Raw genomic sequence first — 14,184 nt, 5'->3', positions numbered from 1 at the left:
CACCTTGGCAAACTTTATGGGGGTAAGTTGCCAGCCAATCTCCATCTAGTAAGTGAGTAGCCAGAAGCTAAACAGGCCAGACAGGGAACTGCGTCTTTCAGCCCAATCAAGTCTTGAGATATATGCTTTCATAATAAGATAGGTTGAAAAAAGATGCACAAGTCCAACCTTTTAACTTTTTTTAACCTGCATTACTGCCAGTTGATCCAGAGGAAGGGGAAAAAAAACCCCATCTGAAGCCTCTCCAATTATGTAAGCTTAGAAGCATGGAAAAGCAGTTTGTGGAGTAATAGCTTCTGCTAGTGGCCTAAACTCTGTAACCCTGTTTTACACCAGAATCAGTCTCTACAGAAGAACATGGAAGAGATCGACCCAGGATCAGGAATTAGGAGTATAATAAGTGAGATCAATGTCATACCAAGTCAATATACAATTTTTTTTTCATTGAAAAATAAAATCAGTCTGTTTGTTGAGCAATAATTTTCTTTTTAAAGCAACCATTTCTGTACTTGTAGAGTAGGGGGAGAGCAATTTTTAAGATTCAGTAATGGGGCTTCACCCCAAGCAGTCCAGCATCAGCGATGTATCCAAGAAAATCTTAACTATGAACATGTAGTAAATACAATATGTGTGCCTTCCATAGTTCTCTATGGTCATCAGAAGATTATACTTTATTCCAACACTTCTTAAGTCATGGAAATGTAAATCAGTCCAGCCAACAATTAGTCACAGAATATTTACAAATTTAAATATTTTGGAATTGCCCTTTAAGTGTACAGTTGAAAAAAAAAACTATTATTTAGTGGGCAGAAAATGCTTCTATACTGTAGCAATGCACCATGCCCTGAGGACACTACATCACAATGCTTAAAACTAAATAATAATAATAAAAAAAAAAAATCAATTTACAAGACTCCATCTACAGAAAGCAGTTCCTTTACAAAGGCAATGCAACATGTTATTTTGTAGGCTTTGCTTCTGAAGGGTTTTCTCCAGTGTCCAAAGTTTTCAACAACCTGAACAAGCCGGCTGCTTCCCGGATCCTGCTGAACTCGATACAGAAAGCCTGCACCTCTATAAACAAGTCCTGCACGTTGATTATCTTGTTTCGAATCAACGACTGCAGGAAAACACAAACTAATCGCACCAAACGATTCTGTAAAAGACGCACAAAGCAAATGTTAACATGCTCCTATAAGAAACGTTACTCTCAGTAGATTCGATGAATTCTAGCTCTAACCCCTACTATTTACAATGCATTGGGAGATCATCAAGGGTCAAAGTAAAAATTCAAATTCGAGTTTTTTTTATGGCCAAAACAGTCAAATTCCACTAGGGAATTATTGAAATTAAATTTTCGAGATTTATCATACACTGGCCCTTTAGGAACTCGACTATTCGCCAACTAAAACCTGCCGAATTGCTGTTTTAGTCAATGGAAGATGCCCTGGGATCAATTTGGAGTCTTCCTGACATTCAAGCTTTTTTCTGAGAAAAAACTAAAATCGAGTTTTTAAAACTCGAATTAAATTCTATTCGAATTCGAGTTTTCGGGTCGAATCTATTCACCCGAGTTTTGAAAATTAAATTTTTAATATATATTTCGATTGGCTGAATTTCGAGTTCATGGGAGTTTTAAAACACTCCCATGAATTCAAAATTCGACCCTTGATAAATCTGCAGCTTAAAATCACAGTACCATACACATCAGCATCAAATGTATGCAAGAAAGAAAGAAACATGAGATTAAAACCAAATGAATAGGAAATCTTGATAATATTTCAGCAGAGGGAACCCATAGCTACAGTGTATAGCCATAGGTAGGTGGATGACTGCATGAGAACATACCATGTTGGGGGGGGGGCAGATATCCATAGCTAGAGGTCTTCTTTTTCCATTGTGTCTCCAAGTCACTTATTTTTGAAAGGGGTGATAAAATCCCTTGCAGCAAAACCATTCCCTCTGTACATTACTCGTCCCAGAGCTATAAATGCTGGAACTTTGAATGGGCTTGTCACTATTAAACAGCTCTGCCCTCTTCTGGATCAGAAATGAGGTAGCCTTTAAAAGGAACATTTATTTTTGCATGTTCCTTACCTGCATATACTTGTCCTTAATCTGCTCACATGTGGATATACAATTTGAGATGTAAAGGTGAATAAATTCAGGAGGAAGATCCACTGCTGTTGTAAGTCTGAAAAGAAAAGAAATATTAATTTGTTTATAGAGAATTAAATATATTAACGAACAAGACCAAAAAAGTTCTGGGTGCATAAGAGGCTAAACAGCATTTGCTGCACAGCAACCCAATGACTTAATAGCAACCCAATAATCTCTTAACATATTGAGTCTTAAATTGCATTTTAATTAACTAAGAATCAAGCTAATCAATGACAAAATGAGTGGAGACACCAAACTATTCTGTATGTATCATGTGAAGCAGTATGCACTTTAGCCTTAGTTATTGATAGAAGTATTTCACTTTGTTCAAGAACTCTAACCAGCTTGCAGCCATAGTAAAGGATTTTATTTGTTTAGATTTACACAAAACTTCACTTTCAACTTCCAGCACCCGTGCACATGGTTTGTTTTAAAAAAACATATAGTAAAAACACAGATAAGCAAAAAGGCTGGTATGAATAAGATGTATGTACAGAGTTTGTAAGTAGTTGCTATGCAGAGAAACCCCAACAAGCTCGCCGCACAAAAGAATTCTTTACTGCATGTTTATGCACTAGGGCTGTACTGATCTGTAGCACTGAATTACCTGCACAGGATATTCCTCAGCACCATACGAGCGACCTGTATTTTGCTTTCTTAATGTTGTTTTGAGGGGCAGATTTGACAAAGGTTAAAAAGTTTGTGGTATTTAAAGTCTTATACTTATTATCAATCTTGGTGAATTATTAAATCGTTGCCCTCTTTCCTTTTTATCTTTGAGAAAAATGTGTCTTCAGCTTTACGTAGGCGAATACCATTGTATTCTATGGGTCGAAATACGTGTATGTCCAGCATCTGATATATGGCCGCTCAATGTCCAGTTTTCCTTGCAGGCGCACTATATTTCATTGAGTTTAAAATAGTTAATCAGAAGAAGTCTGCAAAAACTCACCTATTTACAACTTCCATGGAATGTAAAGACATATCCATGTTGACAAGCACTGAGAAGTATTCAGTTATTTGACTTGATTGCATTAACTTTAGCAGCATTTCAATAGCAACCAATGGATTGTTTTCCACCAAATCTGGAAGCTTGGCAGGAGTAAGGCCAATGTGATACACCAACTTAGGGTCTTTTTCTAATTCTCCGAGAAGCTAGCAGAAGGAATGGAAAGAGAAAAATAAGAGAAATTTTAAGAAAAACATAAATGTGGCAAACAAATGTGATTTACATAATATATTACAGGACGCTTTTCAAATGCCAGGAAGACAACATATAATAAAGTCTAATTTAAAGGGGTTGTTCACCTTTGAGTAAACTTTCAGCATGATGTAGAGAGTGATATTCCCAGACAATTTGCAATAGGTTTTCGTTATTTATTATTTGTGTTTTTTGAGTTATTTAGCTTTTTTCAGAAACTCTCCAGTTTGCAATTGCAGCAAACTGGTTGCTAGGGTCCAACTTACCCTAGCAACCATGCACTGATTTGAATAAGTGACTGGAATATGAATAGGAGAGGCCTGAATAGTAAGAGGAGTAATAAAAAGTAGCAATAACAATAAAATTATTAGATGGGGTCTGTGACTCCCATTAGCTAAAAAGACTCAGAAGACAAAGACAATTAATTTAAAAAAATTATAGAAAATAAATAATGAAGACCAATTGAAAAGTTACTTAGAATAGGCCATCCAACAACATACTAAAAGTTTACTTAAAGGTGAACCACCCCTTTAAAGGAGAAGGAAAGTCTGTTTGCACTTGGGGGTGCCAAATGTTAGGCACCCCCAAGTAATTTTATTGACTTACCTGAAACCCTGGGCCGGTGCTCCTATCAGCAGAAAACTGCACTGGCCCGGAGTTATACCAGTGAGCAGTTCTCAAACATTTGGCACCCCCATGTGCAAACAGACTTTCCTTCACCTCTAACTTTGCTTATAGCTTTATACTAGTCTGTATAGTAGCAGATGACACACCGTCAACATCAAATGTAAACAATTTAGGGATGCACTTAATCTACAGGATTTGGACAAATACCAAATCTAATCCATATACTGTTCATTATTATATATTGCTTTAATGAGGTAATTAAAGAAACCCATTCCATCCCATCTACAGTAACAAAAAACAAAAATACAAAAGTATTGTAGAAGCAATACCTATATTGACTAACAATAAAAAATAAATTGCAAGCTTTCGGAGCACCAAGGACCCTCCATCAAGCAAAGTAGGTATATCTTGGTTTTGTTTGTTTTTTGTTATTTTTGCTACTGGCTAACTTGCCACAGTTTTTGTTTTTGATCCCATCTACAGGTAACTGGTGGACATTTCTCTGAAGGGGCATAACCTTATCAAGAAAAATAGACTGAAAATTCATTCTTGCACCATTCACTTCCTTCTTAATTTAAATTGGTAAAATGGGGCTTAAGGCAGAGCAGTTCTCTGAGGACTAGATCCAGGGACCTAGAGGATAAGTAATGATTAAGGCAGCATCTCCAGTGTAAAGCCTCTCTGTATATCTCTTGCTCTATCCTTCTGGATTTTAGCCAAGTACTGACAGCCAGAGGTAACAAATTTGTGTGTCCCTGCCCATAAAATCCCAGTCACTCCCACTCTTCTCTTTAGACACTGAGGAGTAGGTATTGTGGCAGTAACATTCTAGTAAGTAGAGCTGTGAGAAATGCAATTAATGTCACAACTTTATCTTACACTGTTCATGTTATTATCTTCCTTTTATCTTTACCTGAGTTTGTTGAGGGGAGGAAAGTGGGCTTTTAAATGCCTTAGCCATAATCCGCTTAATTTCCACTCCAGTGCTATTCTTCACGCACATGGATCGGTCCCATTTAACAGCATGATCTGGTTCTATAAGATTGAGCCAGGCTAACTCATCCTCACAAACATGAAGAGGAGGTGGGGGACGGATAAACTCTGGACGAAAGTGGCCTAGAAACATCAAATAAAGAAAGGTATAGAGATACATTGCGTTTGTGAATCAATACAAATTGCTTATACAAAAATCGTTAAAATTTCTATTAATCCGAAAATATATAAATATATAAATCCATAAATGGATAATATCACAAATTTTCTATATTTTTCAGTATTTCTAATTATGCACACTTATAATTAGCATGGACAGTTTTATGCTACTAAAGATTCATAAAATACCGGTTTTTAATTACCGTATATACTCGTGTATAAGCCGACCCGTGTATAAGCCGAGGTACCTAATTTTACCTACAAAAACTGGGAAAACTTATTGACTCGCGTATAAGCCTAGGGGTGAGAAATGCATCACAGGGTGAACAGCGCAAAGCAGGGTGCCGGGACGCACATGGGCAGAGAGTGCAGCCTCATACCCCCTTAATGGACACACAAGTTGTAGTGACTATAGAATGAGAATTGAGGGGACAATGGTGATAATATGACAGTGTTTTTCTGGGCTGCTCTGCAGGACTTTACTTTTATATGTAAAACTACAGGTCAAGTAGTGGCAATTAGTAAGGAGCCCATTCACATGCCAGCCACTGGCACAGCATAAATGCAGGCACATGAGCTTGCCCAGTCAGCTTGCAATCCTGCAACGTGTGTAGCCCATTATTACAGGAATGCTCTCTCCCAGCATCTTCCCTCCTGCTTGTCTTTTCTCCCTTCCTCCTTCTCTTCTCCCTCCCTCCCTCCCTGCTGCTCTTCTCCCTTTCTCCTGCTCGTCTCTTCTCCCTCCAGCTCATAATCTTTTAGTTGGGCAGGAGCCAGGGTGTACCCCTCCCCCAGTACCTGATCGTGTAGTTGGGCATGGTGCCAGACGCACAGACAGGGAGGTGGACTTGTCGAACACCGCTGTCCATCTCCAGCTCGGACTGCAGCTCATCAGGGGCTTCCCGGGGGCGTTGAGGAGCCACACGGAGCAGAACATGGGAAGTGCCTCCCCCAGACTCCCTCCAGCAGGCGGCCGACTGTGCGGTTCAGCAGCAACTCTTCTTAGTGAGCCACCGCTGGAGCAGTGCTGCCGAACAGCAAAAGGAATACGCAACTCTCCTGTGCTGCAGCCGCCAGCTCTGATTTTAGGTAGTCCCGCAGGAAGGCATCGGGCTCCATGGGCCAGAGGGGGGTGAGAGAGGGGTTCAGGACGGCAGCGGTATAGCAGGAGGACACCGGAAGTTGTCATTTGTTCTGCACTTCCGCCTCCAGCAACGCGGCACCTGGCTGGCCCTTTTGGAAGTTCGTTTGGGATGCGAAAGCAGGTATTTCCAAACGCGTTTAGCCTCGCACTGCGTGCTGCCCTTGTTTTGGAGTCAGAGTCCTCAGCAACCTCGACTCCAACAAAAGATATTTTCCCGGTGCCCTTGTAGCGCTGCCATTGACCCGCGTATAAGCCGAGGTAGAATTTTTCAGCACATTTTGGGTGCTGAAAATCTCGGCTTATACGCGAGTATATACGGTAATAATATTAAGTAGTCAAAACATGCAGTGGCGTAAACTATATATATTGGATAGGATCTGTGACCTTTTTTGGTGGAAATGCTCTTTTATAAAGATATAAAGCTTAAATCATGGCCATAAAGCAGGACAAACCTGCTGTTTTTTTTCGAGAGAAACTAAGGATCCTCTGCTTGCATTTATTACACTTACTCTTCCAAACATAGTTACATTTTCACCAAAAATTACTCTACTTCACTAACATAAAACCTTTTTTTTAGGCATAAATACAAACTTAAGAAACAAAAAAAAAAAAAACTTTATTACTTTCAATAGGTGGTTTTGGCCCGCTGACTAATGATTCTATTATTTGTGAGGCAACAGAACTGTCAAATCCGGAATTGGAAGAATCTGGGTCCGGGTCACTTAGAATACTGGGGAAGCTGGCTTTGCTTTGTGTTGGGAGCTCAGACTGCCGCTCTGCAGGGAAAACAAATATATAAAAAGTGAGCCGATGAAGAAAGGAGAAAAGAAAAACGAGGAAGGACTGGAGGTATTTTTCCCCCTCAAAAAATAATATTTGTAGACACATTTTTATTGAGGTTATACTATAACGTGAGATTTAAATAGTTTTTCCATTTTATCTGTCCGATATAACATCACAAAGAGTAGAAATTGTACAGCAATTAAAGGGACAGTATACACCCTTTTTCAACATGATCTCACTGAACAGGGCTTGTGCTAAACATACTTTTAGCCTATTCTTTCAATTTAGGATTATTTTTTTTTTCATACATGCACTAAACAAGAAAATACAACTTACTTTTATAACTTCCTGATATCTAGTTCCTGGTTCTGCTGATCAGAGGAGAAGATGACAAAACATATTACAAGTGCTCTTTATATAATTAGCAGCTAGTAATCTTCAAGGCCTAACAAAGACTGCAGCTTAGGGTTTTTTTTTTTTTTATAGAGGAATGGGATCCCCTATCTGGAAACTTGTTATCCAGAAGCCCCGAATTACAGCAAGGCCATTTCTCAGTAACTTTTAGGGAAAAAAATGATTTCCTTTATCTCTGCAATACAGCAGTATCTTGTACTTGAGGGTAGCTAAGCTGCAAAATCCATATTGGTAGTAACAGAATCCTATTGGATTTATTTAAATTGTAAAAATGTAATTAAAAGAATTGGCAGAAGCCCTAACTCATTCTTAACAAAGTTGTACATATGTGAATGCTGTCCCTTTTAAGATGGGTAGTACAAAAAGCAATCATCACAATTAAAGGGGTTCTTCACCTTTGAGATAACTTTTAGTATGATGTAGAGATACAATTGGTTTTAATTTTTATTATTTGTAGTTTTTTAGTTATTTAGCTTTTTATTCAAAAGCTCTCCAGTTTGCAATTTCAGCAATCCGATTGCTAGGGTCTCAATTACCCTAGCAACCATGGATTCATTTGAATAAGAGAATGTAATATGAATAGGAGAGGTCCTGGATAGAAAGATGAGTAATAAAAAGCAGCAATAGCAATAAATCCGAAGATTTAAAGAGCATCTGTTTTTAGATGGGGTCAGTGACCCCCAGAAGAAGGCAAATAATTCAAAGACTAAGTTGCTTAGAATTGGCCATTTTTTAATATACTAAAAGTTAAGTTAAAGGTGAACCACCCCTTTATTTTGCAGAATAGTATGCAGCTTGCCTCCTAATGTGCAAATGCGACCCTCAATCCGATAGGAAAATCAAACATGCCAGCCATCAGTCATTTGCTTAATGAACTACAACTCACTGAAACCTTGGATACCTCAATCACCAAGAAAGCTGCAGGTTTACATACATAATATGTCTCTCTATTCTTGGGGCCACCGTAATCTTTAATGGATGAGGAACACAGTGCTATTATTAGCTGGGATCTATATGCACTTTTTCATCAAGCAATATGACATTGCCAGCAATCCCTCGCAGCAGAAAGGACAGAGGCAGCTGTAAAGAGTTTTGAGGGTGGAGTTTTAAAGGAATTGGTCAGTATATAAAGAAAAACTGGGTAAATAGATAGGCTGTGCAAAATAAAAAATTTTCTAATATATTTAGTTAGCCAAAAATGTAATGTATAAAGGCTGGAGTGACTGGATGTTTAACATAATAGCCAGAACACTACTTCCTGCTTTGCAGCTCTCTTGGTTTCCTCTGATTGGTTATCAGGCAGTAAACAATCAGTGACTTTAGGGGGGACACATGGGTCATAACTGTTTGCTTTTGAATCTGAGCTGAATGCTGAGGATCAATTTCAAAATCACAGAACAGTTATGTCCCATGTGGCCCCCCTTAAAGTCGCTGACTAACTCAAAGTTAGAGAGCTGAAAAGCAGGAAGTTGTGTTCTGCTATGTTAGACATCCAGTCACTTCAGCCTACATTACATTTTTGGCTAACTAACTATATTAGAAACATTTTTTATTTTGCACATCTTATCTATTTACCCAGTTTTTTATTTTTACACTGAAGTGTTCCTTTAAGCATATCATTTGTCAATCACAAGAGATTGGCTACTGGAAATGATAACATTCTAAGGACAGCAGTTCTTACATGTACTGAAATTAAAAGTGATTTTTAAAAGGTGGAAGGTGTTTTTACAACTTTTGCTTTACAGTATATATCCCCATAAAGTCTATTACTCATTTAGTATGTCAGTATCTGTTATGCAGCCAATGGTTAATTAAAAAAACAGATTGCTGCAAAACAATAATGACAAATTTAGCACAGGGAAGTACTAGACTCAAAAGTGTAATTTAAAACGGTTCCATCAACGGCATTTACTATAAGGATTTTTGGAGCAGAAGCTAAATCTTGAAAGTTACCAATACTGGAAACACACTTCCATATTTGGGATGAAACTTATTTGCAGTGCTACAGAGAAAATAGGCATGCTCATTCTCAGCTTTTAACATGCTGAACCATCATCGGCCAGCTTCAGCCCCCGAATGTTCTCAAATGCCTTACCAGCAAGAGCTAACTGTAGTCCACTGATGTCCACTGGCTGAGCCAAACTGGTTACATCCATCACAGCAATCTGCCGGGGAGTCTTTTTAAATAGCTCCCTTGGTGGTGCCAACATCAACTGCGAGAGGAAGAATTTTTCTGGTGGAGTAATTGGCGGCAGAAATCCTGTAAGACCAATAATATATAAGTATAAACATATTTTGTGTATTAATCAAAATGCAAAGAAAAAAACTGTAAAATGATATTAAAACAAGCTATCAAATCAGTAGAAATCAAGAAGGTCCTGGCCATCATGCAAATACTGGTATCTTTTATGAGAACTTTTAGTTTACCTAGCCCACATTTAACAGGGAAAATAACGTGACTTTTTATCACAAAACAAGGCAGTAAAAAATGTTTTCCCCTTCCCACCCCTAATTTGCATATGCAAATAAGGGTTCGGATTCGGTATTCGGCCAAATCTTTCGTAAAGGATTTGGGGATTCAGTTGAATCCAAAAAAGTGGATTCGGTGCATCCCTAATAAAGAGACATCACATAAAAATGCTTTCATATCAATTTTAATATTAACTAGGCATTTGATTCTGGAACTTTTATACATGTTCTCTAGGAATGTCCCCTTTTTCAGGGGTATTGAAGATGTATTCTAGTTGCTACTGAAGAAGTTGTGCTACCAAATTTTCTGTGTCGGAAAGCTTGTCTATTGCATATAATCTGCAGTCTGTTACTTAATTCCCACTGTTCTTTCCTTTATCCTATGCCAAGAACTGACACAGATGGGTCCTACTTTTCCGAATGTAAAGCCTTTGTAGAAAACAAGGCCTTTATAAACTGACTTATGGTCGTTAACCAGCTAATATAACTCCTTTTCAGTCTCTTTTGTAATGTTAAAAATGCAAAATAAAAGCTAAAAACAAAAACCGAAAGCATTTCTTCACTTAGAGGGCCTTACCTAAATCTAGTACAGGTATGGGACCTGTTATCCAGAATGCTCAGGATCTGGGGCTTTCCAGACAACTGATCTTTCCGTAATTTGGATCCTCATACCTTAAGTCTACTAGAAAATCTTGTAAACATTAAATTAATCCAATAGACTGGTTTTGCCTCCAATAAGGATTAATGTTATATTAGTCTGGATCATGTACAAGGAAGGTACTGTTTTATTATTATAGAGAAAAAGGAAAACGTAAAGAAATTTGGATAAAATAGAGTCTATGGGAGACTTTCAGTAATTTGGAGCATTCTGGATAACGGATTTCTGGATAATGGATCCCATACCTGTACTAGAGGACTTTGGCTTGACTTGCCCTATTACACAGTTCAAAGCTATAGGCAGTGCATTGGAGTATGCAACAGAATGAGCTAGGGGTGCCCCCTGTCCCCGTTACTATTTTCTTGGCTCAAGACCCCAATATTATGGGCTATGCAGAAACAATTAGAGAATATAAAATAATTTTATATGCCAATGACCTGCAGTTAACACTGCCGAGCTAACAAAACTTACTGCCTCACTAAGTTTGCTCGATTCTCTGGCCTCTCAGAAGAGTAATAAAATTCCTATAGTACTGGTAAATGTGCAGCGAAAATGTTACCAACATTAACATATATTTATAGTCCTTAAAATAATTATGACTCCTAAGTTATTAGGTTTACAAAGTACTGTTCTTCAAAATTCACTGGACCCCAAAACTGCACCAAGGAAACCCTTTATTGTTAAAGGGGACCTGTCACCCTAAGAAATAATTTCAAATTCTTTTCTATCATTTTAGTTGAGCAAAATAAACTTTACTTACACTGTATTTATTATTATTATCTGTGGGGCTTGGATGTCCAAGTTATTTTTCAATTTACAAGTCTGCTCAGATTAAAGCACTTATGAAATGGTTCCTCCCTGGACAACCTTTCCCTTGGCTACAAAATAGGAAATCCAGGCTTTCTGCCAGGAATGCACAAAATAGTTTTCACCAGCAGGATAAAAACAATGTAATCACAGTAAAATCTTTATTGGGACTGGAAACCAACATTAAATAATCTGAACTGGCCCGTATCCTTTTGTGCAGTTTTGTATCTTAAAGCTGGCCATAGATGCAAAGATCTGATCGTACGAATCATCGATTTGTACGATTTTTTGGACCGCGTGTGGAGAGTCCCGACATTTTTCTCCGGCGGGGATCGGTCGTTTGGTCGATCGGACAGGTTAAAAGATTTCTGTCGGCTGCCGATAATATCTCTGCATGTATTGCCCATTGTACGATTTTCAGTGGGAGACTGTCACTAGCTTTGTCAGACATAACTTTCGTACGATTGCTGTCAGGGGCAGAACATCGGCTGATCTGTTCTTCTACTACTTTATTTGATCTGAATGGTTAGTGACAGGTCTGGGATCTTTGCATCTATGGCCAGCTTTAGTCACACAGTGATATTGAACATGTCTAGTTATTCAAACCCTAGTTACCTTTCTAGAAAACAGTAGGGATCCCCTCCATGTGAATCAGTCTTTCCAACTGTACATGTTCCAATATGCCACTCCTGACCTTATCGAACATATGCTATAGAAAGGCCAACAATTTACAATGCTATCTAGTTTTTGGGGGTGTCACTGAATTCAGCAAGGCCACTGCCTGGTTGCTAGGCTAAACTGGTCCCTAGCAACCATACATTTGCTAAAATTCCAAACTGGAGAGCTGTTATACAAACAGATACAAAAAAAACACATTATAATGAAGACCTATAACAACAAGCGGTCTGAGATGATCACTATCTGAATGTATTGATCTTTCTCTGCAAATACAACTACACTGGGGTGAATAAAAGATACTGAGGGTGAACTACACCCCCCAGCACCTACCGACAACCATTACCTGACAGGGGTCTCTCGATCTCCTCTACAGAAGGAGGCGGTGGGTTGAGCAGGTGGGCGAAGACTGCAGCAAAGGGGTTTGCAGCAAGCGGCTCGGTGCGGTACATCTCCCAGAGCAGGTAAAGCGCGGTGAGGCGCTGCGGGACACTGGGCAGTAGGTCTGGCTGCTGCAGAAGCATGACTAGCACGGAGCCCACGCGGAAATGGTCTGCTTTGGAGAAGTAGTGATGGAAGGCGGCCGAGAGGCCCTCGAACGTGTTACTGCACGCCTCCTCTGTCATGATGCCCAGCAGGTTGGACAATTCCTTCCCACACAGGCTCATCTTGGCGGGAATACGGATAACGTCTGAGTAGAACACCGCTGCCTTCTCCGGCAGCCGAGACAGCCCGCGCCTTCTCCCGTGTTATTACATGTATGATGGTCTTGCGGCAGCAGCCTGCCTGTCACTGTTCTACAAAACGCGTGTCAATAAAGTTTTCTATATCTTATTGATGGATGTTCTGCGTGTGTTTATTCGGTAGCGGCTAGTTCCTGTCCTAGGAAAGGACCTGACGTCACGGTCATGTGATCCTGCCATGTGACCGCTCCACTGCAGCTTAGCTATTCGTGAGCGGCAAATTCAAACATGGGAAAGTGCTAATGGGTTCTAGTGGCGGGCTGTGGACTCTTGACAGAACCTGCAACTAAATTCCCAGGGTTACCAACTTGTATTGTAGGTTTAGTACGGGTTGCAACCTCTACCTCAGGTTTTGGGGAGTTCATTGTGTCGCTGGATGTTTGTAGGGATTGAAGGGATCATTGCCGCGGAATTTTTGTGGGGTGAGGGGGGATCACAGTGAATGAATGTCAGGTAGACGCATATTCAATATTACACACCCAAATGCAGCTACAACATTGTTGTTGGAGCTGGGTTTTTTTTACCGTTACTCGCACAATTACGGTGCAACAATGGCAAGATAAAAATGAAAGACATACTGACACATCTATAATAATATTATATTCATTAACCATGAACAGCTTTGCTTTTCTGCCATGCACTGAAAGTCTCCCTTAATGGACAATAATGTAATGGACAACATGGGAACAATAAATTGTATAGAAACTGTTGCCTTGGTGTTTCATGAGCTGACGGAAAATGTGAAGCGCCCAGTCAAGTAATAGAACATGGGATAACGATCATGAGAGGGACTTCTATTTAAGGAGAGGATAATTGCCCCTAAACCTTTTTAAAGGACCAGTAACACCCAGTTAGCTTAACACTTTATTCCCCCCAAAATTCTATATAAGTCAGGCTTACTCTCCCCTTTGGTTTTCTTTTTAAATCTTGAGCTTCAATCTGACTTCCAAAGTGCTTCATAACAGAATGTGAAAAGGTGCTGAACCATAAGTCAGCTTCACATGGATGACCTAAAGCACCTAAGCTTTTTTTTTTTAAGTATCTGCAGTTCAAATGTCTTTCTTTTCCTTCAGACAGCTTTGGGGGTAATATTGTGAGCATATATATTAAAGGAACAGTTCAGTGTGAAATTAAAACACTGGGTAAATAGATAGACTGTGCAAAATAAAAAAATGTTTTCAAAATAGTTAGCCAAAAATGTAATGTATAAAGGCTGGAGTGATTGGATGTCGAACAGAATAGAACAGAACACGACTTCCTGCTTTTCAGCTCTCCAACTCTGAGTTAAGGTGGCCAAACACGGCCAGATTAAAGCTGCTGATATGGGTCTTTTAGACCGATTCGGCATCTT

At 39.2% G+C, this 14,184-nt stretch overlaps 1 protein-coding gene across 1 annotated transcript; it reads right to left on the bottom strand.

Annotated features, from left to right (window-relative positions):
* Positions 1-290: 290 nt before the first annotated feature.
* cnot11.S (CCR4-NOT transcription complex subunit 11 S homeolog) lies at positions 291-12,970 on the bottom strand. The gene is made up of 7 exons (XM_018249768.2): positions 12,437-12,970; positions 9,577-9,741; positions 6,908-7,060; positions 4,902-5,104; positions 3,113-3,315; positions 2,098-2,194; positions 291-1,156 (listed from the first exon to the last, which is right to left on the bottom strand). The coding sequence occupies exons 1-7, from the start codon at positions 12,756-12,758 to the stop codon at positions 959-961; spliced, it is 1,341 nt and encodes a 446-aa protein (XP_018105257.1). The 5' UTR covers positions 12,759-12,970; the 3' UTR covers positions 291-958.
* Positions 12,971-14,184: the final 1,214 nt, after the last annotated feature.

This window comes from Xenopus laevis, chromosome 2S (assembly GCF_017654675.1).
Source record: "Xenopus laevis strain J_2021 chromosome 2S, Xenopus_laevis_v10.1, whole genome shotgun sequence".
Classification (NCBI taxonomy): Eukaryota; Metazoa; Chordata; class Amphibia; order Anura; family Pipidae; genus Xenopus; species Xenopus laevis.
This window is presented reverse-complemented; position numbering and strand designations above follow the sequence as displayed.